Source organism: Macrobrachium nipponense, chromosome 5 (genome assembly GCF_015104395.2).
Source record: "Macrobrachium nipponense isolate FS-2020 chromosome 5, ASM1510439v2, whole genome shotgun sequence".
Taxonomy (NCBI): domain Eukaryota; kingdom Metazoa; phylum Arthropoda; class Malacostraca; order Decapoda; family Palaemonidae; genus Macrobrachium; species Macrobrachium nipponense.
This window is the reverse complement of record NC_061107.1, coordinates 86382763-86403066: the sequence shown is the minus strand read 5'-3', so window position 1 is coordinate 86403066 and position 20304 is coordinate 86382763. Positions and strand designations below refer to the sequence as shown.

At 39.8% G+C, this 20304-nt stretch overlaps 1 protein-coding gene across 2 annotated transcripts in view; it reads left to right on the top strand.

Annotated features, from left to right (window-relative positions):
• Positions 1 to 20304, top strand: part of LOC135215482 (UDP-glucose:glycoprotein glucosyltransferase 1-like) — a 267287-nt gene that overhangs the window by 84854 nt on the left and 162129 nt on the right. For both annotated transcript variants that reach the window (XM_064250239.1, XM_064250238.1), the window contains exons 5-7: positions 4077 to 4243; positions 4677 to 4896; positions 5956 to 6145. In XM_064250239.1, the coding sequence (XP_064106309.1) occupies positions 4077 to 4243; positions 4677 to 4896; positions 5956 to 6145 (577 nt within the window). The remainder of the gene's footprint in view (positions 1 to 4076; positions 4244 to 4676; positions 4897 to 5955; positions 6146 to 20304) is intronic.

Here is a 20304-nt window from a genome sequence, read left to right as displayed (position 1 = left end):
CAGTAACTTTTTTTGGAATATACATGTTTTTTTCTAATATCTCTTTGCATTTTTCTTTGCAAAATTACAATTATAACTGACATACTATCATAAAAAATATGAACTAAAACCAACAGCAACCACTGGGTATAATAATGAGCAAATAAATAAAAAGATGTCATGGGAGGAAGAGAAACATAACATGCTCCCCTTGAAGTCTAGATCACACCTAACTCATGAGCTGCCTACTTTGTTGATCTGAAACAGTCTAAAAGTTGTCATTAGTGAATTTAAGGGCTATAGAAATAATGGAACCTCTTTCCCACTCGTATTGAATTTAAGGGCTATAGAAATAATGGAACCTCTTTCCCACCCAATTTCCCCAAATCGATGGCCCATAATACTGATGCTCACCATGAGTGAATCCATCCACCACCCACAAAACCTATTACAGTGGACCCCCCGTAATCGCGTTCTCCGGATTCGCGGACTCACACATTCGCGGATTTCTCTCGGGAACGTTTCCCTGCATTATTCGCGGAAAATTCGCGCATTCGCTGTATTTTTCTATGAGAAATATCCACAAATTCCTGGGTTTTGTTATCAATTTCATCATAAAATGCACTTTTTGTGATAAAACTATTAAAAAAATCAAGTATGGAAATTTTTAGTGGTTTTTCTTAAGTTTTAACCCTTTACTGCCGACTGGACGTATTTTGCGTCAACATTTTTTGTCTCTCGTGTGCCGACTGGACGTATTTTACATCAACATACAAAAGTTTTTTTAAAAATTCGCGGAAAAATACTTTTAGGCCTACCAGCCAAAAACTCTTGAATCACGCGCCTTGGGGGATGCTGGGAGTTCACGGATCAAGGTGTTGTTTTGTTTACAATCGTTACACAGGCGCGCAAGCGCGAATTTCTTTCTTGCCGCACTAAAAAGTATCTGTGACACATCTCTGAAATTATTTCGTCACTTTGACATAATTTTTGTACCATTTTAAATTAGCCGTTACATGGAGTATTATATATGAAAATGTGCGCATTTTTATGTAGAATACAAAAAAAAAAACTCATGATTGTAGCTTTTATCAGTTTTGAGATATTTTCATATAAATAACGATAATTGCCAAAATTTCAACCTTCAGTGAACTTTGACTCTACCGAAATGGTCGAAAAACGCAATTGTAAGCTAAAACTCTTATATTTTAGTAATATTCAATCATTTACCTTAATTTTGCAACTAATTGGAAGTCTCTAGCACAATATTTCGATTTATGGTGAATTTATGAAAAAACTTTTTCCTTACCGCACGGTAACTCTTCCGAAAAAAATCATACATGCGATTGTGGTAATGTTTGGACCATTTTAAAATTAGCCGTTATATAAAGTTTTATATATGGAAATGTGCGCAATTTCATGCACAATACAACTAAAAACAACCCATGGTTGTAGCTTTTATCAATTTTAAAATATTTTCATATAAAAAATGGTAAGTGACAAATTTTCAACCTTCGGTCAACTTTGACTCTACCGAAATGGTCAAAAAAACGCAATTGTAAGCTAAAACGCTTATATTCTAGTAATATTCAAGCATTTGCCTTTATTTTGCAACAAATTGGAAGTCTCTAGCACAATATTTTGATTTATGGTGAATTTATGAAAAAAATAAAATTTTCTTTACGTCCGCGCAGTAACTCTTCCGAAAAAATTATACACGTGCGATTGTGGTAATGTTTGCACCATTTTAAATTAGCCGTTACATAAAGTTTTATATATGAAAATGTGCGCAATTTTATGTAGAATACAACAAACAATAATTGAAGGTTGTAGCTTTTCTCATTTTTGAAATATTTGCATATAAATCACGATAAATAGAAAAAAAACCACGTTTGGTCAACTTTGACTCTACCGAAATAGTCGAAAAACGCAATTATAAGCTAAAACTCTTACAGTCTAGTAATATTTAGTCATTTATCTTCATCTTGAAACAAAGTCGAAGTCTCTAGCATAATATTTAGATTTATGGTGAATTAAAAAAAAAAAAAAACTTTCCTTCCCTCCACGCGCGGATTCTCCACCACAAATCTCTGAAATGCGTACATCCCATTCTCGGAATATTCGCTCCATTTCATATTAGGCATTTCATAGAGTTTTATCTATGAAAATGTGCGTAATTTTATGTAGAATAAAACAAAAAATATTTGAAGGTTGTAGCTTTTCTTATTTCCGAAATAATTGCATATAAAAAATATATATATAAAAAAATTCGACATTCGGTCAACTTTAACTCTTCAGATATGGTTTAAAACTGCAATTGTAAGCTAATACTCTTACAGTAGAGTAATATTCAATCATTTGTCTTCATTTTGAAAGAAATTGGAAGTCTCTAGGACAATATTTAGATTTATGGTGAATTTTTGAAAAAAATATTTGTTTACGTCCGCGTGTTACGAATTCATGCATTATTTTGTGATAATACTTTCTGTGTTGCTTTTATCGTTTTACAATGTGTTATATACCAAAATGATTTAAATTTACTGTACATTACAATGAAAAAAAGTAACTTGTTACCTTTAACCGTTTTGCGCACAGCGCGATTTGAATACAATTATATATGAAATTTCGTTTTTGCGCTATCATATATCGCATTATTTATATATGATAATGATAATTTTTTCATTTCTGATGGTTGCATACTAAACTTCAGCCAATGACAAAAAAAGGAGCCAAAAATGAACTCTTAATCTTCAAAACTAAGCGCGCTGTGATTTTTTGAAAAAAATATTTTTTCCGCGTCCGCGCTCACTCTGAAACACCTCCGGCACACGGGAGACAATTTTTTTTTTTACCGCTTCGGCATTTAAGGGTTAACTAACAAAATAGGGTGTTTTTAGCGTTTTTATAGGGGTTCCAAACATTTGCGGATTCTAACTATTCGCGGGGGGGTCTGGTACGCACCCCCCGCGAATACGGGGGGACGACTGTATTGCTATTCATATGAGGGTATCCGTCCATTAAGGGTTAACAGGCCAGAGTTCCAGATTATTCACATGAATTTCCTTTTAACTGGTACCCAACCAAATGCTCTTTTTTACAGCTGTTGCAATTAAAAAGGTTTTGATCCACTTCCTGCTGCTATTTTAGTCTTAGCCTCTTTATCAATCATTGAGAGAGAGGTCCATACATTGTGATATTAGGCAACAAGGGATTAGACCACAAATTTTCTCATTGAGTGATCCATTTAAGGAAGCCATATGGAATCCCTAGCACAAGCATCCTCAATTGAACTTAGCTTAACGAAGATTTTCCTGTTGGTTGTACATGAAGATAAGTAATTGGATTGAAATGAGTATTTTAAAATGATTTTTTGAACATCAATGACTTTTTTTAGTAATATTTGAGTCAAATCTAGAAACATAGATGTTGGACACCGTGTGATTGTTCACTAATTAGTATTACAGTATACCCCCGTGATTTGTGGGCTTGCAATTCATGGACTCACCAATTTGCAGATTTCTCTATGAAACATATACGTACACTCATAAAATTTGCTTATACATGGCATTTTTCACATAAATATTCCATAATTACTATATTTTCATATTTTCATGACTAAATAAATTTTTTATAATTAAATTATTAAAATAGTACCTGGATGTATATGTTTTTTTTTTTTTTTTTTTTTTTTTTTTTTTAATTATCAAAGTATGCAGTTATAAGGATTTTTAGGGGGTTTTAAGTGTTTGCAGATTTTAGCTATTAATGGTGTGTGTGTGTGTGTTAGTGTTACATTTACATATCCCCCCTGAGAATCCATGGGTTTACTATATACCTCTGGATACCTTGAAGAATTGCAAAATTGGCCTATACGTATTTTATCAGTTCCTGTATGTATGTTAAAATATTACCCGTTGTAATCCTTAGTAAGTTATATTCAGTGTCCTTGATTATGTAGTATTCTGTTCATATCATAGTTTGATTTTATATAAATATATGTTTGTTTGTTTTTTTTTGGTGGGAGATTCATTTAGTAAAACTCTAGATATAAATTCAGGCCTTTCAAGTGACTTTGCAATAATTATGTATTTCTGCAGGTCTTGCCAAGAAAAGTACGTTTAAGTGGTTATGGCGTAGAATTGGCCATCAAGAGTACTGAATATAAAGCTCAAGATGACACAAAGGTTGAGGATGACAGGGGGCAGCAAGAGGATGATGATGACCAAGAAGTAGAAGTGGAAGGTTTTCTCTTTTCAAAGTTAGAGTAAGTAAGAATTGTAGCTTTCTTATGAATATGACAAGTTGTTCAAGCAACTTGTATTACAGCAGTATGGAAGATTGGCTTTACATTCTTTCATTTGTGATTAAAATATTTTAAACTTTTTCGCAGCAAATTAATATCCTTTTCATAATCCCATTTTTTTATGAACTTGGGAGTTAGTCTCCCTTATCTCTAGTTCTGAAGTTTGTAAAAGATGGATTTTTAGAAACTAATCAAATATTTTCTGTTAGAAACTAATCAAATATTTTCAAATCTTGCAATTTATATTCATTCTAAACCAAAGGATAAGTCTACTGCAGAACATATCTTATTGAAAATTGCACAGTTTTATGCCTGCAGCCTAAAATAAAGAGGAAAGGCTGTCAGTCAGCAAGCATTTTATCCCGGCAAAATATTAAGCATGACATTGTTCCAGGTCTCTTCATCCAGACAAAACAGAGGAACTGAATCAGTTCCGCAAGCATATTATGGACTCACAGCACGAGATGGCTCCCATGAAAGTGTGGCAACTTCAGCATCTCAGCATGCAGGCAGCTCAGCGAATCATGTCTGCTCCTGAGGAGGAACGCTTGAGTCTTTTTACTCACACTGCTCAAAATTTTCCCGTGCTTGCTCGCTCGCTTGTCAGAACAAAGGTATATATACAGTGTTATTCATGGGTTGTTGCTTTAAATATAAATGTGTGTGCATTCATGCAGTCATTTTGAATATGTAATTTTAGTTCGATGTGTGAAAGTTGGAAGTTATTCAAGTTCCCTGTTTAACCTTTAGCAGTGTTTTCTACTAAAAAAAATATTGCAACCAGTTGGTAAGTTGAAGGACTATGTAGTCATAAAGTGTAGGTTGACTTTGGTTACTTGCTACCTATTTTTTTTAAGGTCCTTGACCCGGGCATTTACCATCACTTGCACAGTGATTTGCACAATAATGCAGATTGCTCCATTGGTGTTATGCGATATTCCTATCTTTCTTTTCATCAGCTTCCTGTGGTCTTTTTGCATCAAATATATTTCCGTGTAGTTGTGCTGCACTTCATGAAGTGTCCCATGCTCTACTTGTAAAAGCAAATCTTTCAGACCAACCCTTGAGAGTCTTGAAATGTTGCTCAGAAGTGCATTTTTTTCAGTATGTGGTATATTTCTGTATGTACCATGATTACTTCAGGATTATCCAGTATACTGCATATAAATTTTTGTGGTTAAAGCAGTTATTGGGAAATTTCTTCATTTGTACAAAATATGAAGTTTGGAAGTGAGCATATAGTTGTTATTCTCATAATTTCTTTAATAGCACTCAAAAGTCCTCATAACTTATTAAATTTAAGGACCTTGTCTGTGAATGAAAGTAGTTGCCTAAATCAAGTGCATCTTGTATACTCTTGCATTCTTTTTTTGTAGTTTAACTTGAAGAATTTTAATTCAGTTTTAGTACAAAAATACTTTTCAAAAACATTCTTGTTGCAGTTATTTCTTGTATTTAAAATTTGTGCATTTTTTAATTAATCTCCAGTACTCTGTTGCCTAGGTTGTGGTCACAAATTGATATTACTCTGTTCCTTGATAATGTTTCTGATAAAGGTATAGTAGAGGCATTGGATTATTGTGGTGGCTATTTTTAATTACATCACATGCTAAAGAAAAGCAGGTGGGGGGAGAAAAAGCGTTAAAATAATAATTTTTCATTTTTTATTCCAGGTTGATGATAAGATGAAGAGAGAAATACTGAAGAACCAAAATCAGATAAGCTCACAGATGGATGTGAACCCATCTGATGGAGCTATTTTCATCAATGGAATGTACTTTGATATGGATTATACTGACATTTACACGCTGCTTGATCACATTCGCACTGAAGAACGGGTCATGGGAGGCTTGCATAAGCTCGGTGAGTGTTGCATTCTTAATAAGTAAAATATCATCCGTGCCTTTTTCTTGTCTACCTTGTGATGCCTTTTAAAGTAAAGTATTGCTAAAGGGAAACAGTTCATCATAGCATTTAAGCAAATGACAATTATTTCTCATTTTGTATTTAGGAAATTTCTCTAGGAATTTTCATGACAGATTTGTTTTAAATTCCAGGGTTATAATTGTAGGCTTTCAAATATTGTTTGTTATGGAAATTGGAAAATTCCAACATAATAGTGCATACCACACTGGGTAAATAACTCATTGGTGTGTGACTATCATAAATATTTTTTACAGTAATCAACCCCACTCTAGCACGACTTACGTGTAACAAAGTCCCTCATGCTGTATTTTGTAGATAGTAACCTTCAGTCTCCTCTTCCTACGTTGTCACAAATTTTTCCTCTCGCACAGTCTAACCTTCATCTGTCATCATTACAGGCTTTCACATAGCACACACTGGTTTTTTTTTTTTTTATGAGAGTTTATGAATCTCATCCTACTTCCTCAGGAAGACATCTTTCAGTTTTGACCCATTGACCAGACTTTGCCAGAACTACTAGTAACTAGCTTACAACCCAAATTGATGGACTGTGCATACCACACCCCCAAGAAGACAAAAGTTAGCCTTGCGAATTCATGCTTGGTCAACCTGTTGAAAACCAAAGTGATAGGTTCCAGTTGGAGTTTGTTTCTGTGAAACCAAAATGTTTAAATTTCTGTTTCATACAAGTAACTTATCATGTAATTACATAGCTATAGTTTCTTACTTGCATAGCAGCCTTCTATTTAAAAATTGCTGGTGTGCTTCAACAGTGTAATGTAGATGACAAGCCCCACCCACTTAACAAGGAGTGTAAGATCGACTTAGCAGACAACCTCATTCTGTTTGTGCTGCACTTGAGTGAATATCACGATTGGTGGCAGTTTTTGTTTGTTGGTTTTCAGTTGTATACCTGGTTTCGGTTAATTATTATCGCTTAATTTTGAGTAGCCCTCAAGCTTTGTTAGATTATTAATGTTTGGGATCAGGAATTTTATATTATCTTCTCTGAGAAACCAATCCTGGAAGACTCTCTTCCTTGTGGCCTTGACTTCTACTAAACATATTAGTGAGATCCAAGCCATAGATAAGGGAAGGTTTTCACTAAGAGATGCGGTTTACTCCTTTCCTGGGGTTTTGTAGCCAAAAATGAGGACCCGTCTAAGCACTGGACCCATTCTTGTCTGTTAAGAACTTAACAGGCATCCTCGGCTGTGAGGAATAAGAGTTCTTGTTAAGTTCAGGCTTTCAGGTAGTAATTACCTGAACAGAACTGAGATCAGAGGGCCACCCATTACAGTGGACCCCCCTTATTTGTGTTCTCAAGATTTGCAGACTCATATTCACAGATTCTCTATAGACCATATCTACCCATTATTCACGGAAAATTCACTTATTCGCAGTATTTTTGTATGAGAAATATCCACAAATTACTGTATTTTCATATCAATTTGCTGATTAAATGCACTTTATGTGATAAAACTATTTCAAAAAATCAGGTATAAGCATTTTTAATGTGTTTTTCTGAGTTTGAACTAGCAAAATAGGCAGTCCTTTGCGTTTTCATAGGGGTTCTAAGTATTCGCGGATTCTAACCATTCATAGGGGGTCTAGAACGCATCCCGTGTGAATACTGGGTCCTTTGTCCTTCTTCTGGAGGTACTTAATTTCTGAGGTGCACTCTCAGTGTCAGGAGGACATTCTGCCATTTTCTAAAGCAAAAGCTCTCAACATCAGGACAGTTTCTACTTCATTAGCTTTCAGGCACCATACATTCCTTACTTCATTCTACAATTGACCAACTGGAATTGAAATTCAATCTTTGCATCTCACTATTTGAAAAACAATGTTTGTAATTGGGACTATTTGGGACCATTGCTGTCAGTGACTGGCATGGTATGTATTGGGTGAGGAAGCTTATGAATTTCTCTTACTTCTCTTCACCTTGAAATAAGGTGAGTTTGGGTGAGCCTGGAGGTACAATGTACTTGGAGTACCCACCAGTTTCAGTGGCTGGGTTGTGGTTTTTTTCAATCTTGTCAGTGATCAGGCCTACCCTCCGCAGCAAGACTCCCACTTATGTAGAGGTGACCCACAGCTCAACTGCTGCCCCACTACAGGTTGAGGTAAGCACCAACCAGAGGCAGATGTAAACACTCCACTCTGCTTTCGGCCGTCTTCCGATGAAGAGGTGTGTTTGTGAGCTCCGGCTGACTGGTTGTTGATCTTTTTTCCCGGTGGGATCCTTTTGGTTTATTTTTTGTATTTAAATAATTATGCATATATGGTGTTTGATATTAATACTAAACAAAGGTTTGTCCTTGGTTTTTCAATTAATATACAAACCCACTTTTTGTGATAGCCTTTGTAACCACCCCTCTACTTGTGTTAAGAGTCGGCGGCTAAGGTATGCCAACATATTATTTACATTCTTTCGCCCTTTAACACTGGCTCAAACCTGCATGAGGACGAGATATGTATTTATCGTGAGGATGAGACATGTATTTAACGTAAGTGATATTGATCCTGTAACGGGACATGCATTCATCCGGAAATTACGCTTACGCTTGGAAATTACCGAGGGAACTTCAAAGGTTTGTCCGTGTTTTGTTGTTATGGTAATTTCTCTTCTTCTTCTTCTTCCTCTCTACTATCGGAAGAAGGTAGAAGGATAGGTTTGCGGTGTTGCTGTTGGGGGATTTTTTCTCACTTCGGAGGGCAGTGCCCTTGGATGCGTAAGGAGTATCCTCATTACTTTAATTTTTTTTCCTTATTTTACAGACTACTGGTGATTGTGTTTTCAGCAGTATTGGTTGGATACTCTTTGTATTGGTTATCCTAACCTTGGAATTGTACCTATGACTCATAGCATGTTGCATACTGATCCTCAGGTGTGTGTACTGATCCCCTGCTGATAATCATATTCATTACCACTACTACCCGGGAGTTAGGTCACTGGACAAAGCTGTCACGCTGCCCTGCGAGGTTTATCCACTCCTGATGGCAGAAGTCTGGTAGAAGGAGGAACCAAAGAGGAAGACGGCTCGTCAAGTATCGTCATCCTCCTCTTCAAGATCATCATATCTTCATGCCTCCTCCCCCTCAACTTCTAAGGCTTTTCCGTAAAAGAGAAGGTGGTCTCCCCCCTTAAGAAGTCTTGTCACGGGACATCTAAGGGTCTGTCTCGCTCCGGTGAGACAGGTGGGTCTTCCGCTGGTCCTCCCGTTCCTTCGGGAACTGGGGCCATCTCTCCTTCCTCGGGGAGGAAGCAGACGGGGACCATGGAGGTACTGGCCACCGCTGGTATCTCCTCTCTCGGTTCCGAAGGTTCCACCTCCAGACTGGGAACCATCTCGGCCGCCCGCTTGCGAGCGTTACCGAGTGTACGGTTACCTACTGGTGACCATACAGCCAGGGTCCAGACTGCTGAGTACGCTCACCGTGTCAGGACCCATGCATGGAGCAGAAGATGGTAGAAGTCGCTTGGGTGACTCTCGCCAGACCGGCGATCGCTCTCGCAGCAATCGTCCGGTGCCCAGGGTTGATGTGACGTTCCTGCGGGTCCATACATGCAGAGACCTGTGGAGGCGGGCCATCCAGCCGTCTTTTAATTAATCCTTTAATTTCAGAGAGGATCCGGCCTCAACAAGAACTTGGAAGAGTCGGAGGATGGTATCCGCTGTTGCCTGTCAGGTGCACGCTCAGCCCCACCCAGATGCCCCAACTCCATCCTGGATGGAGGACCTGTCGGTTGTCCTGAGGAACTGGCGAAGAGCAAGTCCATGAAGAAGAGGAAGGTGTCGCCATCGTCTTCTGCCGCCTCTTCCCCTTCGACTTGCGATGCCCCCAGCCGAAGAAGAAGAAGGTAGCTTCCTTCCCCCCCTAAGAAGTCTCGCTCAGAGACCTCTAAGGGTCTGTCCCATCCTGTTCCTTCGGGAACGGGGCCCGTCTCTCCTTCTGCAAGGAAGAAGATGGCGGGGACCGGAGGGGTACCGACTAAGACCGGTACCTCCTCTCCTGGCCCCAGAGGCTTTGCCTCGGCGCCAGAGGTTCTGCCTCAGCATCAGGGACCATCTTGGCCGCTCGTTCGCAAGAGGTACCGAGTGGACAGTCGCCTGCGGGTGACCGTGCAGCCAGGGTCCAGGCAGCTGAGCCTGCTCACTGCCAGGACCCAGGCACGGAGCAGAAGACTGGTGGCAGTCGCTCAGGCGACTCCCACCAGGCCAGCGATCGCTCTCGCGGTGATCTACCAGTTCCCAGGGTTGACGTGACGTTCCTACCAAACCGTTCATGTAATGAGGCTGGGAAGAGGCTCCCCCCCCCCTGGCCACCGGTTCCAGTCTCGCCTGGACCTGGTTCAGCCTCGCCTGGACGTGGTCCAGCCTCATCTGGGCGCATCGAGAGGACGGTACTCTCTCACCGCGTTAGTGGTCACTACCAGTCACCCAACCGTCGCCTGCAGCTCAACCGCCACCGTGGTTGGTGATCGCCTGCAGTCCTCCCAGCCTACCGGTTCTGCTGGTAGAGAGGGGAGGAGCGCTCGTAGCAGCTCTCCTGAAGAGACTGACGCTCCGTCCTTGGTCCAGCGTTTCTCCACATGAAGACCGCTGATCCAGACTGGCAGCTCGATCGTCACCATGGGTTGGTGATCGCCTACAGTCCTCCCAGGCTACCGGTTCTGCTGGTAGGCAAGGGAGGAGCTCTCGTAGCAGCTCCCCTGACGCAAGAGACCGACGCTCTGTTCCTTGGTCCAGCATTTCTCCACAAGAAGACCGCTGTTCCAGACCTGCAGCTCGATCGCCACCGTGGGTTGGTGATCGCCTGCAGTCCTCTCAGCCTACTGGTTCTGCTAGTAGGCAGGGTAGGAGTGTCAGGTCTCCCTCACCTGTCCCTTCAACCTCCTCAGGCTACACTGGGAGGAATGAGGCGAACAGGAGTGACCGTGATGAATGCACTTCTTACAGTCGGCCATGAGCCTGGTTCCGTCTTTGGACCAACATATCCTCGCTCAAGTGGTTGGAGGAGATCGTGGGGGCTGGCGAGGACGAATGACGTTTCCCAGACTCTCGGAGTGACCATCACTGCCGTTCACGTGACGGTCCTGCTGGACCACGCATGCAGAGATCAGGGTGGTCTCCCCCTACGGTCCTCTTGAGAGGTTTCGACCTCGACGAGTACTGGGATGCATCGGAGGACGGTATCGGCTCTCTCCTGTCAGGTGCTCGCTCAGCCCCAACCAGACGATGGTCATGGTGGCAGCAGATGTTTAGCCTAAAGTACGAGTTCGTAACCCTCCTCGGGAAAATGTTTTCTCCAGACGGTAATGTTTTCTTAGACTGAGCGGCCATCACCGCACGGTGATGGCTGCCCATACTCGCTTCTTTGACTGCTAGTTCCGCTGGGAAGGCGAGTGAGTATCCAATCTTCCTCCCCCATTCTCTCTCTCCCTATGGCTGCGACGGGAAGGGGAGGGATCCTGCAGAGCGTTCTCCGTAGGATTCCACGTCGGGGACTGCGTTCCTGGAGGGACCTTCGGGTCCTACTGGACATAAGTCCTTGTCATTGACGAAGGATCTTGCCCTATCCTCAATTTCTAGGGGAATCGGTAGGACCACCACCCGATGATCGTTTGACGAATTAGGTGGGGGTTTCGCCGAGCGCTTAGAATTCTTTGGAGTTTCTAGCACTCTCCGAGTGTTCTGCTCTTCTACGATCTGCAAACACTTGGCTGAAACCACGGTCCAGAGTGGGCGAGACGAGAATCCCAGATAATTATTACTACGATAATTGGGAATCTCGCCGAATGCTCGAATTCCTGAAATTTCTAGAGTTCGAGAGAAGTACTGCTGCTGAAGGAAGAATATCTCTGAGGGGCTCAGCCTGGATGGACCTGACGGTCCGTTGCCTCAGTAGGCGGCCAACCCCGGGATAGAGAAGAATGGGTGGGAACATCCAGTTTGACTTGAACTTTCGTCTTCGGTATCCTGTTTTTACCATATTAGTCTTCCTTCGGGAAAACGTCTCCTTGGCACTCTTCATTAGAGAATGAAGGGTGTCTGCTTCCTGTCCTTATTCTTGTTCCTTGAATGGAAGAGAATTTAGGATTGAGGTCTATGTACAGGAACCTACAACTATACAGTGGTCCCCTCGTATTCGCGGGGGATGCGTACCAGACCCCCCCCGAATAGTTAGAATCCGCGAATGTTTGGAACCCCCCTCTAAAAATGCTCATAAACTATCCTGAACATGCAAACACCAAAGTATCCCTTAAAGACCATCCTTCATCAAGTATACATAAAATATCCTATTATGGTTCATATTAATCTTTGAAATATTATTAATACTATTTTAAAGTAAATCTTACATTTTATGTTTATACATAAATACATACTATGTACGTACTGAATGACTTAGTTACGTATGTGAAAATAATTCAGTCCCCCCATAAGTATTCAGTCATGCACGTTTTCTTTCATACTGTTACTATTTGAGACATCCATTTTCTTTTTACAAGGGAACAATGGAATGTGAAATCAAAAATACCAAATGTCTACTTAAAGTATTATCCTACTTAAAATATACCATTGAATTGGTATTATTAATATCATTTTAAAGTAATCTTAAACATTTTACCATTAGAAATATATAAACAGCCAATAGCAGAGAGAGAGAGAGAGAATGTTATTGTTACTGTTTAATCTCATTAAACGTAATATTATTTGTAAACTAGTACAGTTGACCCCCCCTATTCGCGTTCTCCGGATTTGCGGACTCACACATTCGCGGATTTCTCTCGGGAACGTTTCCCTGCATTATTCGCGGAAAATTCGCGCATTCGCGGTATTTTTCTATGAGAAATATCCACAAATTCCTGGGTTTTTTTTATCAATTTCATCATAAAATGCACTTTTTGTGATAAAACTATTAAAAAAACCAAGTATGAACATTTTTAGTGGTTTTTCTTGAGTTTTAACTAAAAAAATAGGCTGTTTTTAGCATTTTTATAGGGGTTCCAAACATTCGCGGATTCTAACTATTCGCGGGGGGGTCTGGTACGCATCCCCCGCGAATACGGGGGGACCACTGTACTGTATATTATTATTTTACAATAAAATGTAGTAATGTCCTTAAAGATATACTTATACATACACTTCCAGCCCCAACAGAGGGCGAGAGTTACCACTAGCGCATGCTAGTATTCGTGTGGAGAGAGAGAGAGAGAGAGAGAGAGACGAGAGAGAGAGAGAGAGAGAGAGAGAGAGAGAGAGAGGGTTGTCCTTATTTAAAAGAGTGAAATGGATAGATTATTGTACTTCTTTAAAATACTATCACATGTGAATTTTGAGATAGTTATATTATTATTATGCAAAAATATTAATAAACATACACATGTACCATAGAAATTATCTCATATATATCAGCAAAAGAGAAAGAGAGAGAGAATCTCAATGATCCGTAGATGGCAACACTCGATTTGACAGTTGGAACCCAGCCAACCAAGCTGGCTAAGTGTTCAAAAAACAAGACACGGGGTTACATAATTCTTTTTATTTATAAACTAAAATCTTGCTAATTCACTTTAGTATTTTCTTTAATGAATTTATATTATTGCTGTTTACATTAATATTGATATTTGAAAATTAGTAAATCATCATCCAAAAAACATACATCGCTTTCTTTGAAGAGAGAGAGAGAGAGAGAGAGAGAGAGATTATCGTAGTATTTGTAAAATACTTTCACATATGATTTTTGTAATTACAGTTATTATTTATTATTATTGTTATTTTTCATTATTATTATTATTATTATTTGTGAAAATATTAATAAACATATTACGCATATATGTACCAAAAAAAATCTCTCATCTCAGTAAGAGAGAGAGAGAGAGAGAGAGATGAGAGATGAGAGAGAGATGAGACGAGAGAGAAGAGAAGAGAGAAAGAGAGGAGAGGGAAAGGGGTGGGGGGTGGAAATTTCATGCCCTCTTGATGGCAGCAACAAATCAGCTCCTTCCCCCTCCGGTCACTTAACTTGATACGTATATCTGAGTTTTACTACCTGGAGTTAGAGAAAGAATCTGACTGGGATTTCCTTCATTCTTCCATAATTTTTTAAATTTATAAGCTAAAATCTTACTAATTCACTATGGTATTTTCTTTAATGAATTGATATTATTGCTGTATAAATTAATATTAATATTTGAAAATAGTAAATCATTTATTTATCATACAAAAAAACATACATCTTTGTAGTAGAGAGAGAGAGAGAGAGAGAGAGAGAGAGAGAGAGAGAGAGAGAGAGAGAGAGAGAGAGAGAGAATGATTATTTTTATTATGTGATATTTAAACTTATTACACTTACTAATACAGTATTAATCAAAATTAATATTTGAAAATTAGTAAATCATTTTTGTATCATAAAAATTTATTTAGTCATGAAAATAAACATCAAAATACACTAATTAGTGATTATTTTCATCGGAAAATTCCGTGAATGGGCGAGTCCGTCCGCGAATAATTTCTAGATAGGTTCCAAAGAAAAATCCGCGAATGTGTGAGTCTGCGAATCCGGAGAACGCGAATACGGGGGAACACTGTACTGCGTATATTGCCCTCGCGACATGCTTCTGTTATTAACCCTCTTACGCCGAAGCCCTAAAAATCAAAACCTCTCCCGTATGCCGGCGCCGGTTTGGAGTGAGCGCGGAAGCGGAAAAAATAATTTTTTCAAAAAATCACAGCGCGCTTAGTTTTGAAGATTAAGAGTTCATTTTTGGCTCATTTTTTTGTCATTGCCTGAAGTTTAGTATGCAATCATCAGAAATGAAAAATAACATCATTATCATATGTAAATAATGCGATATATGGTAGCGAAAAAAAAAATTAATAGATAATTGTATTCAAATCACGCTGTGCAAAAAACGGTCAAAGCTAACGAGTTACTTTTTTTTTCGTTGTATTGTACACTAAATTGCAATCATTTTGATATATAATACATAGTAAAACAATAAAAGCAACACCGGAAAAATATTATCACAAAATGATGTACGAATTCGTAACGCTCGGACATAAAAAAATGTTATTTTCAAAAATTCACCGTAATTCTAAATATTGTTCTAGAGACTTCCAATTTGTTTCAAAATTAAGACAAATGATTGAATATTATGATACTGTAAGAGTTTTAGATTAGAATTGCAGATTTCGACCATTTCGGACGAGTTAAATTTGACCGAATGTCGAAATTTATATATATATATTGTTTATATGCACATATTTCGGATATGGAAAAAGCTACAACCTTCAATTATTTTTTATTGTATTCTTCATGAATTTGCGCACATTTTGATATATGAAACTCTATAAAACGGCTAATATGAAAAGGAGCAAATATTAGGATAATGCGATGTACACATTTCGGAGACTTGCGGCCGCGAATCGGCGCGCGGAGTGAAGGTAAATATATTTTTCAAAAATTCACCATAAATCACAATATTGTTCTAGATACTTCAAATTTGTTTCAAAATGAAGAGAAATTACAGAATATTACTAGGCCGTAAGAGTTTTAGCTTACAATTGCGTTTTTCAACTATTTCGGTAGAGTCAAATTTGACCGAACGTGGTTTTTTTTCTATTTATCATGATTTATATGCAAATATTTCGAAAAAAGAGAAAAGCTACAACCTTCAATAATTTTTAGTTGTATTCTACATAAAATTGCACACATTTTCATATATAAAACTTTATGTAACAGCTAATTTTAAATGGTGCAAACATTTCGACAATCGCACAGAAAAAATTCTGATTTTTTCGGAAGAGTTACCGCGCGGACGTAAGGGAAATTTTTTTTTTTTTCATAAATTCACCATAAATCGAAAAATTGTGCTAGAGACTTCCAAGTCATTGCAAAATGAAGGTAAATGATTGAATATTACTAGAATATAAGAGTTTTAGCTTACAATTGCGTTTTTCGACCATTTCGGTAGTCAAAGTTGACCGAAAGTTGAAATTTTTGCACTTAACGTTATTTATATGAAAATATTTCGAAACTGATAAAAGCTACAACCATGGGTTGTTTTTTGTTGTATTGTGCATGAAATTGCGCACATTTCCATATATAAAACTTTATGTAACGGCAATTTTAAAAGGGTGCAAACATTAGGACAATCGCACGAAAAAATTTATCGGAAGAGTTATCGCACGAACATAAGGAAAAAGTTTCTTAATAAATTCACCATAAATCGAAATATTGTGCTAGAGACGTCCAATTTGTTGCAAAATGAAGGCAAATGATTGAATATTACTATAATATAAGAATTTTAGCTTACAATTGCGTTTCTCGACCATTTCGGTAGAGTCAAATTTGACCGAAGGTTGAAATTTTTGCACTTATCGTTATTTATATGAAAATATTTCAAAATTGATAAAAGCTACAATTATGAGTATTTTTTTGTTGTATTTTACATGAAATTGCACACATTTTATTATATAATACTTCATGTAAAAGATAATTTAAAATGGTGCAAAAATTATGTCAAAGTGACAAAATAATTTTTGAGATGTGTCACTGATACTTTTTAGTGCGATAAGAAAGAAACTCGCGCTTGCGCGCCTGCGTAGCGATTGTAAACAAAACAACGCCTTGATCCGTGAACTCCCACCATCCCCCAAGGAGCGTGATTCAAAAGTTTTCGGCTGGTAGGCCTATAACTATTTTTCCGCGAATTTAAAAAAAAACTTTTTTGAGCCGACATATGATACGTCCAATCGGCATACGGGAGACATTTTGACTCGACGTTTAATACATCCACTCGGCGTAAGAGGGTTAGTTGAATTGTCCGAAGTGTAGGCACATACCGTAGTTAACTCTACGGGTTGTGACCGAGATGAATAGTATCCTCTTAACTGAACTGCAACTTGGGACTGCCCTGCAAACCTCCCAGGAGTTACCAGTTTCGATTGTGAGATACTTGTGGTATTGTTACAACAACAGCACCACAGCATTTGCATTCACCGAAATCCGTTTCGATTAAATGCAAAATTCTCTAGCGTATTTTTTTGCGCTAGATGGTTCTAGCCGAATGCATTCCTTCTTGGAATAGATTACCTGGCAACTCAGGATGAGGAGTGAGCGAGAGCTAGCGGTGTATGGGCTGCCTGCCAGCCCTGCCTGCCGCAGCCCAGTACCAGCTGGCTCTCCGAGATAGTACGGTCTGATATTGTCTCTCTCCTCTGCGATGATTGACTACCAAACGGAATCTCTGCCCGGCAATCACAGACTTAGGTCTCTGATTGGCTGGAATTCTCGCATACGTGGATGACCATCTCTACTGCATCGCCTTTGACATTGCGAGAATTTTCAGACAGAGATATCTCACTAGACTCGCTATCATCTTTCTGTTTACTGCACGGTAACATAAGTCTGTAGCCTAGTCTCCCACTGCATCGCACCTGCCGCTGTGATGACGCGGAATGATTTCTTCAGACATCTGAGTTTGTCTTCTAAATATATCTCGTATTCGTAGGTGTGCAATTGTTCATTGTCCACCCCGAATTGTAGATGTATAGTGGAAGACATCGCCTGTTCCCCGCCCTGCCAGCTCTACTTCCAAGTATATATAGATGTCCTCCGAGATTCAGCCCATGAGAAGCGGTTCTTCAGGCAGTACAATCCCTGTGTTTTCATTACTGAAAAGCGCTCCGCTTTCATTGCAACTCCGACTTCGCACCAAACAGCAATGAAGTAGCAGTTTAGCGTTTTCAGTCCTCTGTAAAACAACAGAGATTAAGCCGTCTTCATGGGTTGGTGTCATCGATGGGACTTTTCTACATTCAGAATCTTGAGAGTTACCTTCTCTCGATTTAGCTTTGAAGACGTAGGTTTGCATTCACTTATCACCTTCGTCTTCAACGGCACATAGTATTGTTTCTCCTTAGTTGAGATTCAACTACTATGAGAACTTTTGTCTTGCCATCAGGGACCTCGGTCTCTAGAAGGCAATTGACTTTCGTCTGTTGGGCACATGCCTTGAGAGAATCATCATCTTGCCTTCCAGCATCGGTGGCAACAGATAGGCAATTTGTATGATCTCTCAGCATAACCCCTCAAAGGCGAAGATCACGTGACTACGCCTCAGATGCATGGACAGCTCGCCTCACAGAACCGAATGCAGTCAGTCGGCAGCTGTCGAAGCATCCAAGACCATCATGAACTACGCTGTGAACTTTGTATCGGTTGACCCAGATCAGTCATTACTTCGTCCTACTGGCGTGTTCCAGTACCCATAAGTATCAACACCCACCATGGAGTGTCGGTGTCTTTATCCGTTGTGGAGACGACGAGACTGTGAGAGACTTCGCCGCAGTGGGATACGAGACCGCGAGACACTTCGCTGCAGTGGGATACGAGACCGAGAGAGACTTCGCTGCAGATGGATAGACCAGTAGTGGGTACTGGACATCACTCCGAAGAATATATCGGACAGGAAGATAGATAGGTCATTGCGACCATATCTTTCTTTCCCTTCGGGACTGCCCACAGGTTCTTGGACCCTCATTTCCCTGGACCAGTGGTGGATGCTTGCAAGATGTCTTTGCTTACCCAGCTCCTTCAAGAGGACAAGTTGCATCTCGTCCATGGTGTGCAGTTGTAGAGGTAAGAAGGATGCGAGAGTGATTGGTTCTCCCCCCTTCCACGCCTCGACCCTCCCTTCCTCGTCCTTCGGGTTTGAGGATAGGACTCGAACTCACACTGGCTGGTCGGACGACTGATGCAGTAAGCTTACACCTAGAGCATCCTTTTTATGTTTCTTATCAGAATCATAAAAGCAATCCTGCTTCTTCCTCTAGCAAGGGGAGGAAGGAGACTGACAATAATGCAAACCCTTCCCAGAACTTTGTATTAATGTCTCCGACACCAAATATTCTTCACAGCCCTTTTTCGGATGAGTCACGATCCCTCACTCATTTCGAAAAGACCCAGATGTCTGACTCTTGATCATGCAGCTCCTATACTCCAATCAAGTTGTCAGAGGCAGCAGGGCACTCCTCCTCGCTCTTACAACCAGGAGTAGCCTAGGTGCGTAGAACTCCAGTCAGGTCTAGAGGCTCACTCAGATTCCTCCCACCAATCAGTGAGTCTTCCTATTGTTAAAGGATCGAGGGTTTGTATTACTTATCGGAACAAATAACAATTTGTCGAAAATTTTATTTTTCCTAACTATACAAACCTGAGGTCCTTAAACAGATATGCCCCCCTCATGCCACTCCTCAATCTGAACCTGGGCCGAAAGGCAAAGTGGAGTGTTTACATCTAGGCAGGCTAGCCTGCCCCACGGTAGTTACTGCGGCCGTAATTCCAGCTACGCCGTAAGTACATTCCTATTGTTAAAGGACCTCAGGTTTGTATAGTTAGGAAAGATACAATTTTTGACAAATTGTGATTTTCATATATAGTACTTACTAAATATAATTACAGAATTAGAGCCCTTCCTCCTCCCCTCTCATAAACATAAGGGCACAAACATAATGAAGTTGTTTGCCAAGTTGTTCCTAAACTCCCATTAAGTGGGCAGGGCTTGTCACCTACACTAAACTGTCGTAGCGCTACCACGATTTTTAAATAAAAGACTTGTCACGGGGCGCGAGTTAGAAATTATACTAGCTGTGTAATTACTTGGTAAGTATATACTGTGAAATTTAATTTCATTTTGAAAATACAGTGGTACCTCGAGATACGAAAGGCTCAACTTACGAAAAACTCGAGATACGAAAGCCAATGTGAAAAATTTAACAACTCTACATACGAAAAGTTTTCAAGATACGAAAGGTTTCTGAAAGTCCGAGATTCGCCCACGAAAGGTTTCTGAAAGCCCGAGATTCGCCGGGATAACAATTTTGAAACTCGCGCCGCGCACCGCCATCTTAGTACTAGTAGACTCGCAACCATCCTCTTGCTCTCCCATTGGTTCCTGATGCTAGTCACCACCATGAGATCCTTCTCTCCTATTGGACAGCATCCCTCCCATCATGCATCTTATACGTACGTGGTGGCGTACCTATCTCGGCCTCTTCGTACCAACATCTTTATCGTACGCACAC